Source organism: Mirounga angustirostris, unplaced genomic scaffold (assembly GCF_029215605.1).
Source record: "Mirounga angustirostris isolate CCGP_5_RB_7025 unplaced genomic scaffold, mMirAng1.0.hap1 SCAF_6, whole genome shotgun sequence".
Lineage (NCBI taxonomy): Eukaryota > Metazoa > Chordata > Mammalia > Carnivora > Phocidae > Mirounga > Mirounga angustirostris.
This window is the reverse complement of record NW_026991714.1, coordinates 60,772,951-60,800,650: the sequence shown is the minus strand read 5'-3', so window position 1 is coordinate 60,800,650 and position 27,700 is coordinate 60,772,951. Positions and strand designations below refer to the sequence as shown.

General features: G+C 39.9%; 2 protein-coding genes across 4 annotated transcripts in view; both read left to right on the top strand.

The window, feature by feature from the left end:
• Window positions 1–27,700, top strand: part of OPN3 (opsin 3) — a 48,792-nt gene that overhangs the window by 4,164 nt on the left and 16,928 nt on the right. Inside the window, exon 2 of one of the 3 annotated variants that reach the window (XM_045877565.2) lies at window positions 247–865. The exons of the other annotated variants lie outside the window; for them this stretch is intronic. Within the exon in view, the coding sequence (XP_045733521.1) occupies window positions 247–287 (41 nt within the window). The 3' untranslated portion in view covers window positions 288–865. Of the gene's footprint in view, window positions 1–246; window positions 866–27,700 lie in introns of those variants that run through there. 3 annotated transcript variants of the gene reach the window in all.
• CHML (CHM like Rab escort protein) lies at window positions 583–3,786 on the top strand. Its single transcript, XM_045877562.3, has one exon. It carries the CDS (start codon window positions 583–585, stop codon window positions 2,515–2,517), a length of 1,935 nt encoding a protein of 644 aa, XP_045733518.1. The 3' UTR covers window positions 2,518–3,786.

Here is a 27,700-nt window from a genome sequence, read left to right as displayed (position 1 = left end):
GTTTTTATGGGACATCATGATGTCCCTTCCTCATTATTGCGTGGTTTTGGGGGGTAAATCTCTATTGTTCATTTTTGAGAAATTAGAAAATATGTAAGAAAGCATTTAATGATTTGCTTTCCTAGGGGCTTATGTCCTGATAACAAGTCAGACTCCAGTGGAGTAATTGTAATTGCTGTTGCATGAAATTACTTTTCTCTTAATATTGTTTACAGTTGTATTCTTTCTTGAATTTTCTTCTTTCAGAGAAGAGTTCCGGTCACAAATGCATGTGTGATGCATTTTGACATTTACTGCTAAGATGAAATGCAGGAATGAAAACCACACATCCGTTTTAGTGTTCTCAGATGTGATTAGATATACTTTATCATATTTTTATGCTACTGACCTATAAGGAAAACAATATTAAGAAAGGGTAACTGTAAACAGCTAGTTCCTGCAACCTCAGTACTTCTGGGATGACCTGGAATAACACAAGGAGAGATTTTATAACAGCATATTCACATCTCAGCTGAGCCCTCAGCCTAGACTCACACACATTTCCTTTATCGGCAGTTGTCACCAGACGCTTTATCTCCCAGAATGGCGGACAGTCTTCCCACAGAGTTCGATGTGGTCATAATAGGGACAGGTCTGCCCGAATCCATCCTTGCAGCTGCGTGTTCAAGAAGTGGCCAGAGGGTTCTGCATCTTGATTCAAGAAGTTACTATGGAGGAAACTGGGCAAGTTTCAGCTTTTCGGGATTGCTCTCCTGGTTGAAGGAGTATCAGCAAAACAGTGACATTGTGGAAGAAAGTACTGCCTCATGGCAAGGCCTGATCCATGAAACAGAAGAAGCTATCACTCTTCGCAAGAAGGACGAAAGTATTCAACACATAGAAGTTTTTTGTTATGCCAGTCAGGATATTGATGACAATATTGAAGAGACTGATGCTCTGCAGAAAAATACTTCCTCAGTAACATCTAGTACCACCACTAAACCTCTGGATTCTGCATGCTTGTCTGAAGAAACACATTCATTATATGCTACTGGCCATGAATTGCCTGCCAAAGGCACTCCAAAAAGTGATGGAGAAATTTCACTAGAAGTAACTGATGTTGAGGACACCTTGGCAAAAGAAAAATATTGTGGAGATAAAACTTGTATACACACAGTTTCAGATGGAGATAAAGATGAAAACAAGCCTATAGAGGAAGACAACACTGACCAACCAAAGAGAAATAAGATTACTTACTCTCAAATAGTTAAAGAAAGCAGGAGGTTTAATATTGATTTGGTATCAAAGCTGCTGTATTCTCAAGGATTGCTAATTGATCTCTTAATCAAATCAAATGTTAGTCGTTATGCAGAATTTAAAAACGTCACTAGGATTCTTGCATTTCGTGAAGGAAAAGTAGAACAGGTGCCTTGTTCCAGAGCAGATGTCTTTAATAGCAAAGAACTCACTATGGTTGAAAAGAGGATACTGATGAAATTTCTTACATTTTGTTTAGACTATGAACAACATCCTGATCAATACCAGGCTTTTGTGCAATGCTCATTTTCAGAGTACTTACAAACTAAAAAATTAACCCCCAATCTCCAACATTTTGTGCTGCACTCAATTGCAATGACAGAATCATCTTGCAGTACAATAGATGGCCTTAAAGCAACTAAAAACTTCCTTCGGTGTCTTGGACGGTTTGGCAACACTCCCTTTTTATTTCCCTTGTATGGGCAAGGAGAAATTCCCCAGTGTTTCTGCAGGATGTGTGCAGTTTTTGGTGGAATCTATTGTCTTCGTCATAAAGTTCAATGCCTTGTAGTTGACAAAGAATCTGGAAGATGTAAAGCAATTATAGATCACTTAGGTCAAAGAATAAATGCTAAATATTTTATTGTGGAGGATAGTTACCTTTCTGAGGAAACATGCTCAAATATACAGTATAAGCAGATCTCCAGGGCAGTGCTCATTACAGATCAGTCTATACTAAAGGCAGATTCAGATCAGCAAATTTCCATTTTGGTAGTGCCTCCAGTGGAATCAGGAACATGTGCTGTTCGTGTCACTGAATTATGTTCTTCAACCATGACGTGCATGAAAGACACCTATCTGGTACATCTGACCTGTTCATCTTCTAAAACAGCACGAGAAGACTTAGAGTTAGTAGTGAAGAAATTATTCACCCCATTTACTGAAACAGAAATAGACAAGGAAGAACTTACAAAGCCAAGACTCTTGTGGGCTCTTTATTTTAATATGAGAGATTCCTCAGGAATCAGCAGAAGCTCATATAATGGCTTACCTTCCAATGTTTATGTCTGCTCTGGGCCTGACTGTGGACTGGGAAATGAGCATGCAGTCAAGCAAGCTGAAACGCTTTTCCAGGAGATCTTTCCCAATGAAGAATTCTGCCCCCCACCTCCGAATCCAGAAGACATTATCTTTGATGGTGATGATAAACAACCAGAGGCTCCTGGAACCAATAATATAATCATGGCCAAACTGGACTCCTCTGATGAAGTAAAAACCTAGAAAGCCCAGGGAAGCACCTTCAAAACTAGAAAAAAGCAAACTGGAAATGCTACTTTGGGCCTGCATCCTGGCATCAGAATATTTTCATTTAAAGGACCATTTCCTATATGATTAATTAGAACTGGTTATATGATAAATGCTATGCAGATGTTGTCTTTAATTCTGTTTGAGACATTCAGTCATTGGATGTCGTTGTTAATCTATCAGTAACTGATTGATTATTGGATAAGGTTAGTTTTATTTTAGTATTGGGTGTATTAGTGAGGGTTCTATATTAGCAAATGTGCTTAAAGGGATGTAATATGTGTCTGCTAATGACCTTCAGATTTTATTAGTCTATAATAATATCTAAGGAATATTTTATTTACTTTTGCAATTATTTTAGTTGCTACTGCCTCTGAATAATTAAACACATACAGTAAATTATGTGGGTCTTTGTATGTAATATAAATGTACAGACACAGTGGTAGCAATAGCAACTTATGCAAGTGCCAACTGTTAAAAGATTAGCTTTGGATGATCCTTTATTTGTGAAGGTCTAGTGTTTACAACACATTGTGCAGTTCAGTTCCCCTACTTGACCCTTGTAACCGGTGAGGCAGTGACACCACCACAATCTTCTGTATTACAGAAAGTGGTGGATTGTTCATCTGGTCACTGAAGAGGTCATTCTTGGGAAATTTGACCCAAAGGAAATCTAGGGGTCAGATTAGTTCTGGTTTAATACTTCAGAAAATTTCTGCAGAGCCCTGTGCTGGCACCTAAAAGAAAAGAACTTCCAACAACTAACTCAGGCCAAAAGAAAAAAATATATTGCCCCAGGAAAAGGTCTGCAGATTGGCTGTTTTGAAATTCCTAAGAAGAGATGGAGTGAGGCATTTCTAACCTGGGATACTGGTGGTTTTTCAAAGCCATCCATAGATTTCCCGAGGTTTCTTCATGAGGGTGAGATCTACCACCTTGTTGGCACTACCACTTTAATTAGCAGCACTGACTATGACAGATAGGAGTGAATGGAAGGAGGGTTTCACCAAGTCTCCCTTGAGTCTCACCTCGCAGTTAGTGAGATGACTGCCTCCATGATCACTTCTGCCTTTCAACTGTTATCTAGAGAACAGAAACATTTTTTTCTAGAGCCATCAGAAGTCAAAACTGTTGTACTCCAGTAGTGAAAACCTGTGGGGTTGTCAGAAGAGGTAAACTGCCTCCCCCTTCAGTCTCCTGTTTCCATTCTTCTGAATGGTACTCCTATAGGAAGAGAGCCCTCCAGAGCCAATTTTCGTTCTGGAATGGAGCATTTACTTATGTGCTAGGCACCTGTGCTTTCTAGTTACAGTTTCTCAACACCCTGTAAGGCTGATAGTATTGAATACGTTTTTAAAGAAGAGGTAAAGACAATTATTAATAATTTGCCCAGGGTCTGGTATGTGGAAGAGCCAATGTTGGAATCCAGGCTGTCAGGATTTTGAAGTCTCTGATAACATTAACTGTTAGAGGAGTGCAGGCGCTGCAGGAGGAGAAGACGCTCATGAAAGTCCATGTAGCATTTCGGGGGAAGCAGAGCAGACAGACTCCAGTCTCTCAGCTTATACTCAGATCAGGGAAATGTGAAGATAAGGATTAATTAGAAATAAATATAGTTTAGAGCTAAGGAGCTCATGGAAGCAGAATTTGGCTAAGTTTTAACAAAGTAATGCTTTTTAATAATGTTTCTTTTGATCTGAACATGTTATGAAAATATGCAGATGTTACTAGACCAAAATAAGTTGTGAATAGTCTTTTGTTGCTCTTCTGTATGTGAGGAAAATGAAACAAAGACTTAAGTAATTTACAGCTTACTGAAAATAGAAGTCATGAATTGGTATTAATATTTATGCATTTTTTTAATATGGCAAAGTGGTTCTATTAGGTATATCCTAAGGTTTAAACATATCAAAATAATTTCACAATCTATAAAACAGAGATAATACTTTGCAGAATTATTGTGAAGATTAAGTTAGATAATGTCTTTGAAATCATATCCAAAGGAATGCCACTAGATGACATTAATATGTAGATTTATTACACTTCCACTTAACATTCCAACTGATACTTTATATAATTTGACAGAATTGTGGCAAATTAGGAAAATAGGCAAGGAAAGATTTATCTTTTTAACTTAGGGAAAAAGAAATGAGAGCCTTGCCCTTTAAATCCTAAATTAACCTTTCTAAATATACTATGATGCTGAGTAGGAAGTTTAACTGAGACTTAATAAACCAGTTGGAAAGATACAATTATGTAATAACTACTGGTGGAAAGATTAATTGGATGTCAGTGTGAAAAAAAGAATTAGGCCCACTTTACACATGGTAAGACCATTCATTCCGTATGAATTAAAATGTTGATTATAAAGGTAAAAATAAAAAGACTACAATTCTCATCCCAGTAGTACAAAAGAAACTTTATGGCAGTGGAAATATCATTGGCAGCATAGGTGAGATCAACTAAAGAAAAATAAATGTACACTAAATAGGAAGAAGACAAAAAAAGAAGAGATTGGATTACTCATGGATAAAGTGCTTAATATTTTTTAAAAAGTAGATGTAAAACCATAAAGTTTCTACTCTTTACTAAGTAAATTTATGAAAGGATAGAGTACAAATGAGAAGATTCAAGTAAAAGTCAATTCTTGGAATGATATTCAGGTTTCCTACTATTAAAAATGCAAATTGAAACAACTTTGACCTGGTTTATGCTATTATATTAGCAAAACATTTTAAAATTCATGTGTCTTCATACCAGTAGCATTATATTAGTAATTTTTAAAAGAACTATTTAGATGAATATAACAAAAGCTCTGTAACCAATCTATTTTTGGCTAGATCAAGGCACTTTGAACAGCATATGCCCAGGAAAATATTTAAAAGAAAAATAAGCTACTTGTACAAGATAGTTCTAGCAATTCTATTCTTACACGTTTAAAAAAAAAAGCCCAGTTTTGGGAAATGGATAAGTAAATTTTGATATATTGGTATTGCTATTGTAGACCGTTATATAGTCATTAAATGATATATGTAAAATTGTATGAAAAACGTTAAATGAGATTCAAAAGTGTTAAAACATTATTTTATGTACTGATTATACTTGTGTAAAAGTTTAGGTGTCTACATTGAAAAGAATCAGAAGAAAACATGTAATTAATTGTGGAGTTTAACATTAAAGGGTTCTTTTTTTCTGTGAAATGTTGATGTGTATGATACAAATAAAAAATAATTGGTAAAGTGGTTACTGAATTGGTGAGAAAGTTACTGATTTTTTGGGAGACTTATAAAATTCTTCAAATTAAAAAAAATGCATTTTTTTTAATTTTAATGTCAAAAGGTAATCTCCAAAAACATAGACAGAAAGTTTTACAACTCTTGTTGGAACGGACTTACTGGTTAAGATGGATTTTGTATCTTGTATCTTTCGTCAGTTGCTCAGAATTAAGAAATAAGGTATATTGTGGCAACACTTTTTTAAAACATGGAAACCCCAGAGGCAGAGGTGGAAATAATAGAAATAATATTAAAGCATCCTAGGACATCTGTATGAAGACATTACATACTAATTAAAAAGTGTGGCCCCAAATCCAAGGATACACTCTTCATTTGGGAGTCTTGGAGGCCAGGGAAATGAAGGAGGATTTGGATTCATAGACATGGCCAACCCTCTGTCTGAGGAATGTTCTCAGGGAGACCACCTAAGGACAGATCTCAGGACACTGAGGATGCTAGCAGACCCTTTCTTCCTGTCAGCCTGACTGATCCAAAGCAAGCTGATTGAATACAACAAACATTAGTTGAACATCAACTGTGGGTTATGAATTAACATTCTAAGAATTCAAAATAGAAAAATGAGTAAGTTTTGTACCAGAGAACCTTTCTGTTGGAGAATATACCTTTTTACCTTAATGAGAATATAAAACATTTTCTATCCATCATACTCCCCACTATAACTACTACCAGCCTGCCCCCCCCAACAAAAAAAAAGAAACAGGGAAATCTGGTTTGAGATGCACAGCCTTCCTTTAAAGGGAGTACAAACATTTTACTACAGTTGGAAACAAGTAGCTTAAGAGTTAAAAGGTCAGTTAAGTCTATTTTAGCTACCACTCAGCTAATTAAGTTTCTCACATTAATCAGAAGTTTTTTGTGTTGCTTGGGGGGAAACATGAAGAGAAAGTACAAGAGATGGGGTCCCGGGGACCCAGGGCACTGAGAGCTCAGGGAGTCAGGAGTGTAAATACACCAAAATGATGAAGCAGATCATAAAGCTCCAAGGCCAAGAAGTTCTGATTAGGATGAGTTGTATTTCCTTCCTCCTGGCAGCACAAGTGGGAGTCATGCTCTCACTGCATGGAGGTGGTCGCCTCCTCTTTGAAGATTTTTAAATTTTTACTTCAGTATCTTTACCTTCATTATTAAGAGGCATTGTTTCTAGTGTGGTTCTTAATTCTTTTAACCAACAACCTAATGTATTCACATTTCAACAGAAGGGGACACAATACAGCCAGCTCTCTGTAAGGCATGAACAAAGAAGCTGCCTGAGCTGGAAGAATTGGACTCTAACATGCATATTAGGAGAGCAGTCCTGCTGCAGCACTGGTAGGAACACTGCCTTTTCTCTTGACAACTACATTTTCTTTCATGAACCTCAGGACAACTATGTCAGGTAAGAAAGGGCGGGTATTTATACCCGTTTCCCAGATAAGACCTGGAGGAATTGTGGGACTGACGTGGATGCACCCCTAGTGAGTGCCAAGATCATTCATGAGAATTGCAGCATAACTGTGCCAGGCTGCCTCCAGGTCGGTACAGCTGCGTGTCGCATGTAAGAGTGTGTAACACAGAAACCACTGCTTGAAAAGTGGCTCCTAGAATTTTAGAGGACATTTGTTTTTCAACAAGTAGCAAAAAATCTTCCTATCAATTAAGATGTGTGTGACTGAAGTGGGACGATGGGTTGGGAGAGGGCGAAGGAAGTTGATGACTTAAGGTCATACCCGAAATCAAAGCAGACAGTTTCATTACCCCAGTATTTATTTTGAGAGCTTCATTTCTTGATATGCAGTGTCTATTAGTTCCTGCTGTTGTCCTAGGATTTTGGCATTTTCTTGTTGCTAAATATGTATTTAACCCTAACACCCTCTGAACGATGACTATGAATAAAGGCATGTCTGTCATTGGAGGAAACAGTGAGTGGCTTCAGAAGTGCAGGGTTGACAAAGTATAATAGGAAGGTAAATACCTGTTTGTAGTTTGGTGCCTAATCTTTAGGCATGTTCTAGTTTTAAAGAAATAGAGTCCTTGCGGACATTCATGCCATGGGGTTAATACCAGTTCCTTTTATTACTTATCACATGATTAAAGTCCTTGGAGCACCCATGTCTGTTTGAGATTTTTAAAATTTTTTAAAGATTTTATTTATTTGACAGAGGAAGAGAGAGAGCACAAGCAGTGGGGAGAGGTAGAGGGAGAAGCAGGCTCCCCGCTGATCAGGGAGCCAGAGGTGGGACTCGATCCCAGGACCCCGAGATCATGACCTGAGCCAAAAGCAGACGCTTAACCACGTGAGCCACACAGGTGCCCCTGTTAGAGACTTTTATTTGTTCTTTTATTTATTCCTCCCCCATACTTAAAAATAACAGAAATATTACTAATGAAGTATAGGGAAATATTTTTTTGCATCAATATAAGTTAATTTCATCATTATGTGTAAGTTTAAAGTTTTTATCCCAATTTCAGCATTGCTATTGCCCATTGTAAAGAAGAAATTTGGCGGAATGTCCTGCTGGGGAAGACCAGGGAATCTTGTCTTTAGGCAATTAATATAACTATTAATTTCCTAAAATGACTTCAGTGAAGTATTATGGAGAAATGAGCTGTATGTCCATCTCTTCCTTTAACAGTCCCACTTTATGACTGCATACCGTTTTTTATCATGGCCTCTGTTGAGACAAATACCAACTAGGTGCTTATTAAAAGGAAAATGCAACAGATGAGAACTGCATTAGAAGTCATTTGTCATGAGATTATAATTTCCTTTAAAATAAAGTCTGAGTGTGCTGTAACTCTACACCCTCTATAGTATCTTGTACTTCACAGGCCGCCAAACCCAGATTTGCTGCACCCTTCTTTCCATGTCACCCCTTTACCTTCATCACCCCATTCCAGACAGAGGACCACTGGGGCCAAGCTCTGGGAAAATATATCAGAACCATGGTCCCGGGTCTTTTTGTTAGTAGCATAGATAATTAGTTTTATGATAAGTCTATGTGAATCAATAAAAATACTGAAAACTAGGGAACATTTAAAATCCATAAGATGTTCCACCTCGTACTTTAGCTAATTTTCTCCCATCAAGGCAGTTATTCTCAAACCAGGGTGATTTTGTCCATTTGGCAATGTCTGGAGACATTTTTGGTTGTCAAACTCAAAATTAGCAAGGGGGTGCTACCAGCATCTAGTGGGTAGAGGACAGAGATGCTGCTAAACACCCTACAATTTACAAGACAGCCTCCTCCCCCAAGAAAGAATTATCCAGCCCCAAATATCAGTGGTGCCAAGGTTGAAAACTCTTCATTCAAGTTTTGAGTATTTATAATGAATTTGTTTTCCTTTCTTTTACCTTTTTTCCCCAACATCTTCTGACTGTAAGTGCTTCTTCAATAGGGTCATCATTGGTAGGAACTGCTGTGTTGCTGCCCCCCCACATGCCCCCTAATGCCCCTGTCCACCTCCCTCAATAGTCAACAGTTGCTTCCTTCTGAAGGAATATAACTCAAACTCCAAAACAGACTTCAGAGAATTAGGGAATATATCTCATCCTCCCCCACTTGTCAGGATAGATTAGAGATTTTGTTGGTTCAAAAAAAAAACCTCATTAATCCAGAAATAGAATAATTCTGCAAAACATATAAATGAGAGGATGATATCTTATTTATTTTAGTGTTTTTTTATAATACTCCCTTGTTACCTTTTTAGATGATATCTTTGTATATATTGCAAACAACTATCTCAAAATCAATGTAAATGTATTTTAATATACTTTTTTTTTTTTTAAGATTTTATTTATTTATTTGACAGAGAAAGACACAGCAAGAGAGGGAACACAAACGGGGAGTGGGAGAGGGAGAAGCAGACTCCCTGCCGAGCAGGGAGCCCGATGCGGGACTCGATCCCGGGACTCCAGGATCATGACCTGAGCCGAAGGCAGTCGCTTAACCAACTGAGCCACCCAGGCGCCCTATACTTTTTCTTTTTTTGAAGGAGTGCTTTTCACTTGACAGGCTATAGGCAAATGAATCAAATTACATGTATATAATAATATCCTCTGAGTTTTGGAGAATCCAATCCAAGACTAAATAAACCACCCATAATTGAACTGTACCTGCATTTTCACTCACTGATAGTTCACCAAGCAATGAGAAAGTGTAGCAGATTGACAATAAACAGGGATTATCTATAGATAATACCTAAATTGTAATGGAATGGGTCAGTATTTTTTTTTTTAAGATTCTATTTATTTATTTGACAGAGAGATACACAGTGAGAGAGGGAACACAGGCAGGGGGAGTGGGAGAGGGAGAAGCAGGCTTCCCACTGAGCAGGGAGCCCAATGCGGGGCTCGATCCCAGGACCCCAGGATCATGACCTGAGCCGAAGGCAGATGCTTAACCATCTGAGCCACCCAGGCGCCCCGGGTCAGTATTCTTAATACAGGGAAGAACCTCACCTAAATTACACTGCAAAGAAAAACATAGGGTTCAATACAATGTGACATTTATTGAACGTTGTCCCCCAGTTGCTGTGTTAGACTCTGGGAATGCAGACTTAATAACTGTAATTAGTATGTACTGAACACTTCCTTTATGCCAAGCACTGTTCTAAGGGTTTGCTATATTTATCTTACTTAATCCTCATAATGGCCCAAGTGGGTAGGTGCTCTTATTATCCCCGTTTTGCAGATGGGAAAACAGACACTGCAAAGACAAAGAACTTGACCAAAACCACACAGCTGGTAAGTGATAGAGCTGGGCCTCAGTCCCAAGGAGTTGGACTCCAGAATGCACATGCTGTGACTGAAATGTGATGTGGGGTCTTCAGAGAGGGCTCAGAGCAAGTCCAGGAAAAAGTAACTACTCATGTGCCAGGAACAGTTCTAATTTCTTTATACATATTATCTCATTTTTAAGATAACCCTGGGAGGCAGGTATTAATATTTCCATGTGTACATGAGAAATCAGACTCATAATTTTCCCAAAGTTATAGAATTGGTAAGTAGTGGAACTCCCACTCCATTGGGGCTGACATTGGTGCACAGTTAACCACTCCATTAATGAGGCTGTGATTGTTTTTGTGATGTAAGTATAGACAAACTTCAGTGGAGGCACAGAGTATTTTGTCTGACTAGAGAAATCTAGGAAGGCTTCATGAAGGAAAAAGCCAGGGCCCTGAAGGTTGAGAAGGATTTCTATAAGTCAATATGGAGAACATTCCATATAGGGAGAACATGGAAACAGGCATGGGAGCATTGAAGTGGTCTGCATGGCTAGAGCAGTGACCTGGTGTGGAGAGGTGGGCACAGGGGATAGGGTCCCACGTATCAGCCATCCTGAACCATGCTAATTATCAGCTGTGTAGAACCATACTAATTATCATAGTCTTGAATACTGGGGGACTTGTGAATACAAGTGGATAATGAGGAGCTGTTGAAGTTTTTCTAGTTAAGGTTATGTTTAAAAGCATACCCATTGGTAATGTGGAGGAAAGCTGGGAAGGTGCAGAGACCTACAGATGGCTGGGCAGGAGGAAAAATATGGTATGGCCTGGGCAGGGCAGGGTGGTAAGAGTGCAACAGGCAGAGAAAAATGTGGACATAGAAACGTAGGACCTGGAAAATGACTGCATGTTATGGATAAGTAGAAAAAGGAGCTGAAAATGACTAAAATTTCAGCATTGGTACTTGAATGAGTGGAATACATTTAACCAAAATTGGGAACAGGTTTTGAGGAAAAGCAAACAGGGTTGGTTGGCCATGCAAGGTGATCAGGAGGTGGTTCTGGAAGGTCTTAAAGGCTTTTGTATGCTAGGGAGTTTTGACTTTGTCCTAGTGGTATAGCACTTCAACCAAGGAAATGGGCTGCATCTAGATATGTATAGAGGAGGAATCCAAGGGTGGCAAAAAATGTAGAAAGGAGATCAGACGGCTATTGAAAGATCTGGGCAAGAGATGATGAGAGTCTGAACTGGGGTCATAGCAGGTAAGACAGAGGAGGACAGACTTGAGAACGACTGGGGAGATTAAATCAGCATGACTCAGTGATTGATTGGATGTCAGTGCTGCAAGAGAGTGAGAGAAATCCCAAGACAGCTGAGAAGGAGCTGGTAGATAGGGACATGTTGGGAACGCAAACATGGCGCTCCACTGGGTTTGATGTAGTAACTCCTGCCCCTGGATTAGTCCTAGACTGGGAAGATTCCTCTTCTAGGATTCCTGGATATACATTCCTTTCCCCCCCCGTGCTGGGCTTGTTAAGCCTCAAGGATGTGAGTCAGATGCTGCCAGTACCTTGATTCCCAGAGAGTCCTTCTAAGACTTAGGCCACATAGGGAGCAACCAAGCCAATGATGGGAGGAGATGAATTATTTCAGGCTTCTAGTTTACATGGCTCATGTTATATTTCTGTTGGACAATGTGCCTGCAGCCAGTGCCACTTTGGACTTCCCAATTAAATGAAATAATCCAGTTTCTTTTTCCTTAAAGGGGGAAAAAAAAGGTGACGTAGAAATAGGAAAAGAGGTAGGAGAGGGGTTCTAGAAGACAAGGGGAGTTTAAAAAAGTTCCTGGTCTAAACTGTTGATATTGCAAAGAGGTTGGGTAAACTAATGTTATAGCGATTGATTTCTCAGGTGATAAAATTCTAGAACAATGGTTTTGTACTGTAGAGTATAAATCAAATGGGAATATCTTTAAAATACAGATTGTAACTCCTGCATTCTGGGTCAGTGAGTATGCAGAGGACAACTGTAGTTGATTGCTGGGTAGGTGGTGGGTTGTCATGCATTGTGATATAGATAAGTGGGAATAAAGCAAGTATCTGATGATACAGTAGAGGGGATTTAATGTAGCTTCTGGTGCATATTTTGGCAAGTTGTATTAAAAGCATTAAAATTTTGTATACCTTCTTACCCAACAATTATATTGCCAAGAATTTATCCTAAGGAGGTAATCATAGATGTATGGAAATGTATAGCGAATGGATTATAATGTCCATGGCTAGTGCTTACTAAGTGTGTACCTCATGCTAGTTACTGTTACACATGCTTCATGCATATTAACTCTTAAACTTTATCCCAACTCTGTGAGGTAGATACTACTATTACCCCAATATTCAGTTAAAGAGAGTAAAGCACCAGGAGATTAATTTATTCAAGATTTCATAAAAAGTGGAGGATACAGAGCCTGAATCCAGTGCCCTTGATGGTGATGTTATACCATCTCTCCTCACAGCATTGTTAGAATAGTCAAAAATCTAAAGCAATCTAAAGTTCTGCAGTATGACGTCTAAGAGAGCACATGTTTCAGAAATCAACATACCAGCAAGCAGATCATTCAGGACTCAGACTTTGGAGACACTCTTTACCTCCTCCAGCCCCCAGAGATGATCAGAACAAATCCCATCATACCTTCCATCCCTGTGGTTATCAGTTGGTGCCAAAAGGGAAAACCTCTTCAGTCTGTGGTAACTCACATCTTTATGGCTCAGTGTATTTCTTGATCTGATCCAATCCTGAGCTCCTACCATGTGTGCTCAGCCTCCCCCCATAAGCAGCAAACTCCCTTGTATCTTCAGCATCTTCTCTGAACATTTTCGCTACTTCCTTACTCTCCTTTAACCCTGGCAGCCCCCATGGACACTGATTTCCCACCACCGAGCAGAGGCTGGTTTTTTTTTTTTCCCCCTTAACACTTTATTATAATGTTGTTAAATTAACATTTGTTAATTAGAGTATAGGGTGCTGGACGGTGGGTCAGGGTTCAGCATTAGACCACAGGAGAAACTGAGATAGTTTATCACTCACAGTCCTGGAGGAGGTACACGGCACCCGTCGAGGGGTCCTATGGGGAGGTCAAGGCAAGGTACAGGCAGAGAGAGGCAGGACCCCAGGGCACATGTCTTTATTAGGGTCCATGGGTGGACTGCTTTGGGGTTCCTGGGCCAAGGTAAGATTGGTCAATCTAACCAAAAGGAGTGAGGTTTTGGTATGCTACATGGAGATCTTATCTGAGGGGTGCACAAGGGGAAGGCCCTGGGAGGCAGGGGAGACTTGATCATAAGGGCTGTTGGGAAAAGTCCTATGAGGAACTTAGGTTTGCTTGTGACTGTAGGCTAGTCTGTAAGGTATGCGCTTGCATGAGGGGCTAGTGTGAAATGCCCTGCAGGCCATTTGACCAAACAAAGTTGAGGCTGAGGCAGCAACAGTATGGAGTAGCTTAGCTAAACTCTCGACGTACCCCCTAGACCCCAGGGCCAGGTAGTCAAAAAAGTGACCCACTGAGTATCACTGTGGCTTCAAAAGCATTCCTCCCTCATTTCCCCCTGTGAAAATGTTTTGTCTGTCAACACTTGCCCACAGTGAGGTTGAACTCAGGCTGTCACATAGATGTGCAGGGAATATAAAGATTGGGCTACTGGGCTCTTATTCAGAGTCTTCTCTCTCCCTCCTGGATCATCCATTTATGGTCTAGCTGCCACCCCCAACTGTCCCTTGATTTGTGACCACCCCGTTCTGCTCTTTGAAGAGCCTGTCTTCTGAATGCCTACGACTACTTGCTACCTCCATACCCTCAACGAATTTTATTCCTTTTGTAAATTATTTAGAAGTTTTTATAAATACAGAAAAGAACAAAGGGTGACACAATAAGTACCCACATATCTGCCACCCTCAGTGAACAGAGATGAACCTTCTTATATTTATCTTAATCTATCTTCAAAGAATGGAAAATTACAGATAAAATTTTCATTTATGTATTTCTCTCTCCAGTCCATTCCACCTCCTTCGTCCCCGAGGTCACTGCAGACATGAATGTAACATGAAACCAAGCAAGGTTTCAGTTTTTTTGGTCATGATTTATTTCCCCACTTCCCCCTTTTGATGGACATTGGGTTATTTCCCATTTTTCTCTGTATTATAATAAACAGTGCCTCAAAGTATATCCTAGTATACATCTCTTTCTACTCAATATGCACGAGTTTCTCTAGGTCTGTGCTGTCCGACAGAGTAACCGCTACTCTTGTGCCTCTTGAGCACGGGAAATGGAGAGGGTCTAAATTGAGATGTATAAGTGTAAAAAAAAAGCACTGGATTTTGAAGATTTAGTATGAAAAAATACAAAATATTTCATGAATAAGTTTATGTTGATTACAAATCAAAATACTTTAAATATGTTGGATTAAATAAAATGTTATGTCAATTAATTTTATGTGTTTCTCTTTACTTTTTAAAGTGTGGCCACTAAAAAACTTAAATATTATATGGCCCACATACTTCTACTGGACAGCACTGCTCTAGGGGATATAAGTAAATTTGGAATTGGTGGACACGACGTATGCTGGGTAAACAGATTTTTTTTCATTATCTTTCAGTCCCACCCCTTTATATAAAGCCCCCCAGTTTCTTGGTGCTCTTTCCTCTCTCTGAGCTCCTATGGCACTTAGGTCTGAATGTCTCATTTGGAATTTCAAATACACAGTTTTGCATTTTGGTTTGTCTTTCTATGCTGCCTTTCCCCCTTTACATCAGGGACCATATCTGATGACTTTGCTTCCCCAGCAGTAGCTCAGGGCCCCACATGTTAGAGCCATTTAAATATTTAAGGAAGGTTTTCAATGCTCCTGGTATGGTACCTGTCTGCCTTTAAGCTGTGACTAACCCTGAAATAATTTTATCTCATTTACCTAGAATACGCCTTATATTTCTTGTGCATCCAGGCTTCACTCTGCTCTCCCTAATATGGGAAAATTGCTTAAGAAGTAACATTAGTCCTCACTCTGCTTCCCTTTCTGGGAAGAAACTGCTGCCAATGTCTTTCCAACAAACTTCTCGCTTCTAACAAGTTCTGGTGTCTTGGTAACTGGCGAAGCCAGGGCCAGCTTCACACGTACAAGGCCATCAGTCAGGTTTATAAAAGCTGCTCGTCAAATGACACCAGCGTCAGCCGTTCTACGCCAGGTTGCACCTGGTTCTATGAAACATGGCATCATGACAGCTTCCGGGAGCATCATGACAGCTTCCGGGAGCATCATAGGAGCTTCCGGGAGCACAGGAAGTGGCCGCGCTGCAAAACACAAGGGCAGACAGGAATGAAGCTAGAGGTGAGTAAGCTATGAAGAAACTTCGAGCCGCCGACACAACATAGACAAGCCCCTCCCTCAGAGCTGGAGCTTTGCGTGTGATCAGAGGCCAGTGTCCCTGTGGGATGCTGTTCTGTGAAATGAAATAGTGGTTTCTTGTGTTCCTCCTCTGGTGTTGACTCTGTGGAAGAAAACCTGGGAAATGAGCAAAAAGCCACAGAGAGATTATGTTAAAGGCCATTTGATTGAAATCTAGACCTGCCATTCCTAAGTCAGTCAGAATCATCTGGGAGTCTCTTAAACAGATTCTCGGGCTCCATCCCAGGCCTACTAAAGCAGAATCTTCAAGGGCCGGGCCTTGGAATCCACATTTCAACAATTTCCCCAGGAGATTCGTTTGTTGCCATTTCAAGAGCTGGCATTTCGAGTCACTATTCCTACCATGGAAGACAGACTCACTGCTCAGATATAGAAGGTTTTAAATTAAACCTCAAGGGAGACTCCATATGAAGCCCAAGCTGACAACATGGGATGGAAGCTGGAAACTGTAGCATATGAATGGGTCTGGAAATCAGCTGGAGCACCTGCTAGCTTTGCCTCATGTCCTTAGGCAGAATGCTTCCTATTTGTAAAGCTTCCCTCCCCCACCTCCAATCTTTATTTAGCCTTTTTCCACTTGACATTCTCGGCTCAGGATGACTAAGACTTTCAAGAAAATGATCTTTTCTTACCCACCCAAACTGCTCCACAGTAGTCACCGAGATGGGTTTTACTTTACACGCCTCCCACCTCCCAAATGTGCCTTTTAAACCTCCAGCGTTTCGTCCCATCATTGCACTGCCCAGGACACAGCAATTAGGTTGGTCCCTAACACATTCTGGCAAGCTTGTTATCTTTTTTACCCATTCTCCTTTTATGGTCCTGAGGAATCTCATACCACAGTTTTTAGTTGATAAGTTACTTACACACACACATACACACACACACTTAAAGCTGAGTGTGTTGTATTCATTCTTAAGAGGAAAGTGACATTGGTCCTTGGCTATATCTCAACATTCTCCACTTGTCTCAGCGACATGGTGATAGAAAACAACCTTAATACGGAACCAGAGTGTTACCACCTGCTTTGAAACCTAAGCTCTGAGCTCCTTTGAGGGTTTTGTAAATTATAAATGACTAAATTAAGATTTAATTCTGTACCTCTCGTATTTCTTCATATTTTTAATTTGCTCTTCTGGGCTATCTCAGATTTTCATCTCTTGGTGCCAGGTTAATAATTCAGAGAGTACTTGAAAACCAGAATCTTCATTGCAGACAAGGGGTCACATGGATGTCCCATAATTCATTCATCTGTTGAATTTTTCCATAGAATTAACAAGACTCCATGCTTCTCTGTTGATCACAACCAACACACTTAGTCAAATCTTTCTGAGGAAAATCTGAGCAGAGCTCTGGACTCACAGTCAGAAGATGTGGGTTCTCCTCCAAGCAAGATCTTACTTGTCTTATGACATTTGGCTCACCCCAAATCCCAAACCCATTTCTCACAGCCTAACCAAATGAGGACATGAGCCTTTCCTGCCTCACAGGTCTGTGAAGAACTGATGATAAACACACATGGGGCAGTACTTTGAAAATTATGAAACACTATACGAAATAGGTGTTATAATTTGTTATTGTCATTGGAGAACAAGAGATGACAAATCTAACAGGAATATCATTTGACTTTATGTCATCCATAAACATGAATTTTATAGGGGCTTTTTAATAATCAAAAGTTATCATGTGATGACTGTTACATAGTATTTTGAGTTGAGCTAGGGATGCCTTAGGAAAAAGAGCAAGAAGTTGGTCTTGTTTTATGTTCTTCTGACCTATATGTTGTATTTTCCTTTAGAAACATTTTCCTTTTCTTTGAAATCTGACTGTGACTATTTCCAAGCATCATTTCACATTAGTGTTTTCTTAAGTACGGGTGTGACTGTGTTTACTTCAGGGTTTTTATTCTTGATTTGAGAAGAAATATGGTCACATATACATAACTTTTATCATCAACAAACGTATAATAATCTCTTGTTAACTATTGCAGAAGCCAGAGAAGATGTCAAAATACAGAAGACATGGTCCCTATCTCTTAGGCGTTTACAATTTAACTGGAAAGATAAGACCTGAATACGTAGAATTGTGACCAAAATACAGGAAGTAGTAAAGAGCAGCCACGAAGGTACGGTCTCGGCTGTGCATGAGCAGAGTGTGGAATGCACTAAGAAAGTTAGAAATGGCGAAAGAGAAGATGGGCTAGGGAGTGGAAGTAATATGCAGAGTTCTTTGAATACCAGTGCATTAAGCAGAGGGAGCTTTGCAGGTCATTATGCCAGAGAGGAGATTATAAAGTTTGTGAGATTATTAGCACAAGTTCCCCCAAAATAATGCCTAAGGCAAAGCATACGGATTAATGATGTACTGGGATGTATTTCCAGGGAATCAAGAATGAGAGAGTCCAGGAAGAGGCAAGGAAGAAAGGAAGCCAAGTATCCGAGGTTGCACCACTGAGCCAGCCATAGCTTCCCCCCAAAACAGCTGTTTGCTCCATCCTTTGGGACATCTTCAGAGAGGCTTTATGAACCTAGCACATCTTGAAATAATCCATGGAATGGGTGGGGAGGGGGTGTAAACAATTTAATCACTGGCCCTTCCTGTCTCTTGACTCATTTGGTCCCAGTCTGCTCCATGAGGGGCTACCATCCCCCCACTCTGGGTTGGGTCAGCTGAGTCAGAGCAGCAGCTGGGGAAGCCAGAGCCTACGTGTGCCCTGTCCAGTGAGGTCAAAGGTGCAGGTTGGTCCAGCACATAGGCCTGTGGGAGCTGTAGCCGCAGTAGCTGAGCTTTGTGACTATATCAGAACCACCATTCCTGGGGAGTAAGGCAGATGGTCATGGCCCATGTTGGGGAGTGGGGGCTTGTGAGCTGGCTCAGGGAGATCTGGGAGAGCACGTAAACTGAATCCAGTCTCAAACTGGTATTTGGTGCAAGAGAGGATAGAGGCTGGACAAAGGAAAAAAATCAGTTAGGAGTAGGTCAGAGCAACCACTGTGGGATGTGAGCCTGAATGAGAATAATGGAACATGGGACGCACAGAGATGAATTTAGAAATATTTCAAAAGAAAATCCTTCGGTGAAATGAAAATGCAAACTAAAGGAAAGAGGAGAGGGGAGACAGAGCATGTATACACGTTCCTAAAGTGAACCAGAGGCAAGGTCCTGCTAGAGGAGCATTCTCTGATGCAGCTTTTCTGGGTACACTGTAGTGTGTTATTGGAAGATTGAGATTGCTGTGTTTAAGAGGTCATTTTGATTAAGTGGTAAAAACAAAGAAATGTATGCTTCCCATTTTATTCATGGCACCCAAACCCATTTTATTAGTGCAGTTAAATTAGGATAATAATTTAGAATATCTCAATTCCTGATAAATCCTTCCACCTGGCTGTCTTCTGGACTGTTGTCCTGCTGTATTTATGTTGTCACTTATGGGAACCTTAAGTAATACCATGGACCAGTTACTTTATATTCAAACTGTCCTTCACACTGGGCCTGTAGACTCCGGTCACAATGGGTATTTCTTGGGTCTCCTAGTATAATGATCATCCATTTTTCCCCATCGTGATCTATCTTGTTCATATCCTTCCCTGACAAGTAGACATAAGTATAAAGTAAGTTCTGATGAGACTTTATCCCAAGATGGGGCTCTTCTTTCCCCAAAGAGCAAACAAACCCTAAAACAGTGTCAAATCAGAGGCAAGGTGAACAGTCTGAAACTGGGCTGTATGTCCAAATGGAGCTATAGGAAGATAAGGAGCCAAGTTTGAAGGCCAAGAAGGCAGACAGAGGTGCTGTGGGATGTGAGCCTGAATGAGAATACATTTTAGAAAGAATCAAAGATAACATTGGGGAAATGAGTCTGGGATGATTTCCAAGCTACTATGCAGACACCCAAGCCTAGGAGAAGGGGATACACAACAGTAGACAGACTCCCTTGTATTTTACCAATGGAATCAACAACTATTTGCTTCCACCTCCCTTATAAAAAATCACTAGTTTTGGGGGAGAAAATGCACTCCTTTGAAACACCAGTGAAGGGCAGCATGAACAAGAACTAAGATTACAGTGTGGACATGGTGCACTCTGAGGAGCTAGCCCACAAACCACAGGCTGAAGGCTGCCTGGAGGACTCCCTCTCTTCTGAGGGTTCACTGGCCCTTTTGTTCAGGGGGTTCCCGATTCTTAATGTACAACAAGCATTTGGTGGCTAGGTTTCCACATGGTGGTCAAAACCAAATCTCTGTGTAAGCTGCTTACTACCTGAAATCATAATTTTTTGACCACAGAGCTGTAAATTTCACGCTGTGCTGGATTTCTGTGTACTAATTTCTGTGTACTAATCCTGAAGAACAGTAACTCTGGGGAACAAACAATTGAAAAATGGAATTTGAAAAAGGAAGGGAAACAGATATGGAAGAAGGATTTATTAACTAGAAGTAAGTTTCTGGCATAATAGATGGCTGGTGAATGCCTAAAATGTGTGGTGTACTAAAGACCATGCATTATTTGGGTGTTTCCAAGAGCTTCTCTTATTGATCAAATGGAAAATGGGCTTTCCAATGGTGGGGAAACTATTCAAATGAACATGGTCATCTCTAATTTACTTTAAAATTCTTCAGATTAAAAGAAATTGAGTTTAAAAATCACCTTTTCAAGGGGCACCTGGGTGGTGGCACAGTCGGTTAAGCATCTGACTCTTGATCTCAGCTCAGGTCTTGATCTCAGGGTCATGAGTTCAAGCCCTGCATTGGGCTCCACACGGGGCAGGGAGCCTACTTAAAAAAAAAAAAAATGACTTTTTCAATATGTAGTAGGTAACACATGGATTATTTATGTTTTCTGTAGTGTCTACTTCACTAGTACAAAATTTTTTTAAATTTCCAAAGAGGATTTAGAAAATGAGTCTAGCATAGTGTGGACTTTGGAAGCAGACTGTTTGATTTGAATCTTGGCTCTTGTTTTTTATTAGTTTGGGACCTGGGCAAGTTATTTAACCATGTTTGTCTCAGTTTCCCCTACAAAATGGGGATGATAATAATTTCTATGTCTTACAGAGTTGTGAGGATTAAAAAGATAACACAGGCAAACTGGTTAGAACAGTACCTGACACCCAGGAGGGACTCTCCATGTGTTACTGGGCTGAAATTATCCTTGTTAATTAAGTAAAAGGGAGCAGGAAAGAATACTCAACTAATAAGCAATGTAAACAAGATTTCAAAGAAGAATTGGTTACTTGTCTAAGAGATAAGCTTTTTCAAGCATATTAAGCATATTGTTTTCCTTATTTAATGTTGTTTAAATATGAATAGAGGTCACTAATTAATAAAGAAACATCTTTATTAAGTAACTCCAAATAGTTTTGTTTCCATTGCTATATGTAGATGAAAGTAATTAAGCTGTATGTTTAGAAATTTCTACAAATCAATACATGTTTTTGAATGAACAGAACAAGAATTTTCATTGGCTGGAGAAAAATATACCCACTTAGTTTGCAAGATTTTACTGTATTATCTGTAAGATTTTACCTGCTACAAGGCAGGTTTAACAGTTGTCTCATTTTATAGGTAGAGAATTTTAAATACAGACCATCCAGTGATTTGTTCAAAATCACCCTGAGAATCCACAATGAAGTGCACTATCCCCCAATCATCTTCCTTCCCAGATCCATCTCATCCATTTTCTTTCCAAGTCAGTGCACCACCAACCATTAATTGACCCAAGACTTCATTTGATTCTTCATTCATTCCTACGTCTAGCAAATATTCATGTTCCTAAATTTTATTGGACCCTATTTGTCTCTCCTTCTCCATTGTCACTGTGTTGGTTCTGTTCCTCATCACCAAAATGGTATTTCTCCAGTAGATTTCTCAATAACTAGACTTGTCCCTCCTCACAATCCTTTTTCCACATCACAGCTGGAGGGAACTTTCCATAAGGAAAATCTGCAAAAGCAAAACCAAAAGAAAGTAAAACAAAATTCTCTAAAATAGTACAGTAAAAAAGAGAACAAGAACATTTTAATGGCTCCCTGAAGCCCTCAGAATATATTCCAAACTCCTTGCATGACATGTAAGGGTCTTTCTGGGGGAGTTCCTGGTCTTTCTCGTCTCTCTTCCTAGAACTCTCTGCTTCCACCATATTGAATTATTTGCAGGAACCCAAACGGTGTAAGCTCTGTCAGGTCTCCATGTGTTTACATAAGCTGGAATAGGATTGACAGTCCTTTCCCCCCTCACCCTTCCTTATTTGCCTGGTTAAAATGTATTTAATCTACAAGACCCCCTACACTTAGGTAGTGCCTGCTTCCCAGAGAAAAACTGGATCGTTTCCTCCTATTATCGGATTTGGAGTTTCTCCTCATACCCCTTTCTCTAGAGTGTGAGCTCCTTGAAGACATGAACCATGTCATATTAACTTTTTAATCTAACAGATGGGTATTGACTGATCTGGAGCCTGGTCCAGGTAATACCTCTTTGAAGCACTTACTCTATTTAGTGTAAACTTGCTTATCCAGAGTCTAGACCACTGAACTATAAATAAGCTACTCAATGTGGACATCTAGTGGCCAAAGGGGGGAAATGACTGTTCTTGAGTAATTGTATATATTATAAATACACTCATATTTAAGCTCCAGAGCTCCTCCACTTGTTCCTGTGCCTTCTGCCAGATTTCTACCACTTAAAGCAATTTAGCCCCCAGATACTCAACTATTCAATGATAATAATAATACCTTATATATTACCATCTTACTAAATACATTCATATTCTCATGTAATACATATACACACACTCACGATGAAACAGCATTTTGGTTTTATTCCTTCTATTTTACTGTGAGCAAATTGAGGTTCATAGATATTAATTAATCCTCCCAGAGTGATCTGTATTTATGTATAGAAACTGAAGTTGAATCCAAGACTGGCCTCATAGACATTCCTCTATTACAGAATTTATCACTCTATTATTGTTTCTTTCTTTTATAGTTTACCTTTGTCCATTTCCTAGCACAGTGCCTTGTGTATTGTATGTGCATGATATTGGATTGTTGATAAATTGTTGTAAGCGAATGCATAATCACCAAGTTATATCACTTGACTCAATGTGGTGCACAGAGTTAACCCTTGGATACCTCTTTTTGCTTTCATGCATTTTATATGCTATATCCTTGACATTGAAATATCCTCACCCTCATCAACTTGATAAACTCCCTTTCATTCATCAATTCAAATATTGCTTTCCTCTTAAAACCTTCCTCAGTATTTCCCTAGGCAGAGGTCCATGCTTCCTCGATTGTATCTTCCAGCTCCCAGACACAGTTCTGGGTTAGTACATATCACATTCCTGTAATTACTTCTTTAGGTGTCTGTCTTCTCCTCCAAGCTGTGAGATCGCTGTCAGCATTTCAGGCAGAGGGAACAGTGGGGTCAAAGCAGCCGGCTTTGAATGTGGCTGGCAGTTTGAGGCTTGCCATCTATATCCCAACGTAAGTAAGTGATGCAGCAAGATTAAGCAGAGTCTCCATAATATGCCAACAAGATTAGTTTTTATAGGCCTCTGTCTTCAAATTGGTGTCTGCATACTCCTTGAGATACAACCCTTTGGAATGGTTATGCAAGGACAGTTTTAAGAGAATCAACTTCTAAATTCTCAACTTGTATTCTCTCCTAGAAACCAGCTCCCTGTGACCCAGACCCTCCCTTTCTCCATACCCCATCTCCCACTTCCCACAGAAAGATACACTCCTTACCCATCCCAAATCTTACCGTGGGAAGTTACCAGGGAGGGGTGGGAGGACGTTCCAGGATGGCAAACAAAGGGACAAGTTAAAATATTGATGAGGAACCTGGGGAAGTGAATGACCACTCAGGTGGTTTCCAGTTATTTGCTTTTAACAAAGTTGAGTTGTTAGTTGGTAGATCATTAAATATAATTTTTGACAATAAACACTCTGTGCTTTTTGGCATATAAATTCAGGAGAGTTCAAATAATTGAATATAGAAGGAATGTTCTTATAATCAATAAGAATTGAATATAACAAAATTCCTTCCATTGCATGTGGATACACGTGTGATCAAGAAATCTTTAACTTTATAAACAGGAAAAACAGGAAGAGAATTTATCCTTTATCATTCTAGCATTGGTAACAGTAACTTGTGGATAGGGTATATTCTTTGTGGTGAGGGAAAGCTATACTGATCACTTTAAGAGATGTATTTCTAAGTTTTTTACTTTTAATATTTAACAAAACATTTTGAACAGTTGTGTACTAATAAAAGCTGATAACTCAATCCATAAGACAATTTTTTAAACATTTAGTGCCTTGCCATCCAAGAAATTTAAAAATTTCAATTTCTAAATACATTTTTTGTTGAAGAATATAATAAGGTAATAATTTAAAATCTTTCAGCCATACCAATATATTACACTAGAGTAAAATTTTTAGGGGAAAGTAGAATGGAAATGTAAGTTTAAATGATTGTTCATTGCTGTGTGTGTGCACAATCCGCTGGAATTTTACTTTATCGGGTTTGTTGTTGCACAGTAAACATACCATATGATTTTGTATCATCCTACCTTGCCCTCAAATGTTGCATAGAGTTGGTCTTGGGTCTACAAGAATGTACAGTATTGTAGTCTCTTCAAGGGTAGGCACCACACGTCTCTGGTTTCTCCTAGAAGACCCTACTGGGCACAGGGAGACACACTTAGGGCATATGTGATCAGTGTGCAGCTTTGCAGGGAGCAGGGACATCGTGCTACCCCTAGTAGAGCTTGTGGGGACAGGTGGGAAAAGGCAAAATTATGGGTTGTGGACTCAGCCAGTCCTGGGTTCTCAAAACTGTCTCCACCTCCTATTGGTTCCTTATCCCTCAGAGCCACAGAACTCCTTCTCCACAAAGAGGGATACTACTGTATGTAGCATGATTATTATGGGGCCTCACAGATGATGGGTGCTCTTTTGGGGCCGTGACCTTCCCCTTCCCTGTCCACAGTGTTAAGGGAAGAGAGAATTAGGCTTTCTCTAGTTACGTATGAACTAGTTGTAAGACAGTCCGCTCATTCTCATTCTCCAGAATACAGCAAATAATTTTGACTCAGGCAGGACCAAAAGTCATGAGTAAATACATGTTGTTAAGAGAAAAAAAGCGGGGCACGCCTGGGTGGCTCAGTTGTTAAGTGTCTGCCTTCAGCTCAGGTCATGATCCCAGGGTCCTGGGATCGAGCCCCGCATCGGGCTCCCTGCTCAGCAGGAAGCCTGCTTCTCCCTCTCCCACTACCCCTGCTTGTGTTCCTGCTCTCACTATCTCTCACTATCTCTCTCTCTGTCAAACAAATAAATAAAATCTTTAAAAAAAGAGAGAGAGAGAGAAAAAGGGGGAGGGTGTAAGGAAAGATGTAGTTTAGGTCTGTTCCAGTGGGTCACCCTACAAGACTGAGTCAGTCTGACTAATACACCCATTCAGTCAGGGAAGGCCTGGAAATTCAGGGACTGTGCTAACTGGTTATGGTACTGAATGTCAGCAACTGAATCAGGCACTGGAAGCTCAACGTGCTTGCTAGGATACAGGCACGGTCCAAAACCATATCACACAGAAAAGATCTCTTACCTCTTTGACCTAAATAATAAGAGGGAAAACTCACCACACTTCTGCACCCTGACTGGTCACAGAGCTGGGGTCTTTCATGATTCAGCCCTGAGCACAATGAGGCTTCTCCTGACATCCCGTTAAGACTGCCACATCCTCTACGCCGGCAGCCTCCTCCCTCACATCTTTTCTGCACCGTCTCTCTCCTTGGTAGCGTGCCACTAATTTGCTTGTTTGACATGATTGTATTATCACTCTCACCCAGTGGACTGTCAGTTCTATAGAGGAGGTGCGTGTGTCACTCCCTTCTTTGCAGCCATTTGCTGGCACACTGATGGACATGTAGATAAGCAGTAAATAGTTACTGGATGAATGAATGAATGAATGAATGAATGAATGAATGAATGAATGAATGAATGAATGATAGCTAAAATTATCCCAGCTTATTGCTTTAATCATAAGGACTCATTTATTCATCTGTAGGGTATACTGGGATTTGCTAATCTACAACATATTTGCAGCAAGTTTTCTTGCCTAAGAAGAACTAAATCGTATTCAAGGTAAATTAACTGAAAGTTGAAGGCGCAAAACTGTTTTAACATTTAAAGGCAACTATATGATTAAATGCCATGTATTTGGTAAGAAAGTTTGTAAACTAAATAAAACCAACAGTATCTAACCTCATTAGAGTCTTACTATGTAACTACTTTTAGGTTTTTGGTTTCCTTCTGGGAATATACTCAGTTAAAGAAAAGACAGTATCACTCTTCAGGTAAAAATTTAGTGAGGTGAAAGTTGATTCTTAGTTCTGAAGGCAGAATACACAACTTGATATTTTCCTTACCTCCAGAATTACTTAACATAATCTGAACGTAAGTACATTATTTGTGAGTATAGCACTACTTCCTGAAATATTTCCTTCTACCATACTCCAAAACCCTGTCTTCCTCTTCCAGTCCCTTATGTATTAATTAAATATTCATGTATTCAACGAACATTTATCAAATACCACAGGCATCAAACACAGGGGATTATGCTGCCTTCCCTCCAAATAACAAACCTGTCCTGGTATAAAATGGATATTTACTCTGTTCTGTCAGTGGCTTTCTGAGTCTAGGACCTCCTCATTTCACACTCTTATAGTGAAAATTTTATAATGTGAAGAGATTTTCAACAAAACTAAAGTCTACAGGGATTGTATGAATAGCCAAAGTCACAGAGCTATTTAGTGGGGAGCTGGGATCACGCTGGGATTTCTGAAGCCCCACCCCCATGCTCCCACCTACTTACCTGACACAGGTCTTATTTTCATTCTCCATTAGGGAGAATTCTACAGCTTCTCTTGATCTGCTCATTCAACAAATATTTATGCCAGTGTGTTCTAGGGAGCTCACAATTTCATTTTCTCCCCCATATCTGCTTGTAACACCTGGTAGTTTTAATCTCTGTTAATGTAACCACTCTTGACTTGTCACGCAGGTTAGAAATCTCCCAAGTGATTCTTGACTCCTCTCTCTCCCTCCCTCTTCACATTCAATAAGCTGGTGGGTTCTGTTGATATTAATCACATGTCCCTGGAATCCAGACTTTGCTGTTCATACCTTTAAAGGTACTCTAATTCAGGCCCCATCATACCTGCCTGGACTACTGCAGTAGCCTTCAAGCTGGTCTCCATGCACTGGCCTGGGACGGGATTTCTATACCACTGCAGGAATGAGGGCCCTTTCAGAGGAAAAAGGAGGAGGAGGAGGAAGAAGATAACTGTTGTTACTTCACACTTAAAAAACATGACAAAGTAACAGGTTTATAATTCAGTTTTATACAGGAAAAGTGGTTTGTTTGTTTGTTTGTTTTTTTAAAGAACAGAGAAAGAAACAAAAACCCTTAGCAAGAAATCAAAAGCCTTCCTCCAATGACCTCATCTGCTCCTTCTAACCTCCTCTCTCCTTTGTATCCTCTGAGTCCTGGCACCTCTGAATCCTCTCGTCATTTTTAGACCCTTAAATCATCTCCATGCTCTGGTACATAATTCTTAATTCTTCCTGGAATATGCTTCTGCCTGGTTCACAAAGGCCCCTTGTTCTGTGACTCCCGCAATACATTTATACCTCCTGCA

Excerpts from the sequence above, each read along its gene's own strand:
- CHML (XM_045877562.3), top strand. The coding sequence starts at position 583 with ATGGCGGACAGTCTTCCCACAGAGTTCGATGTGGTCATAATAGGGACA.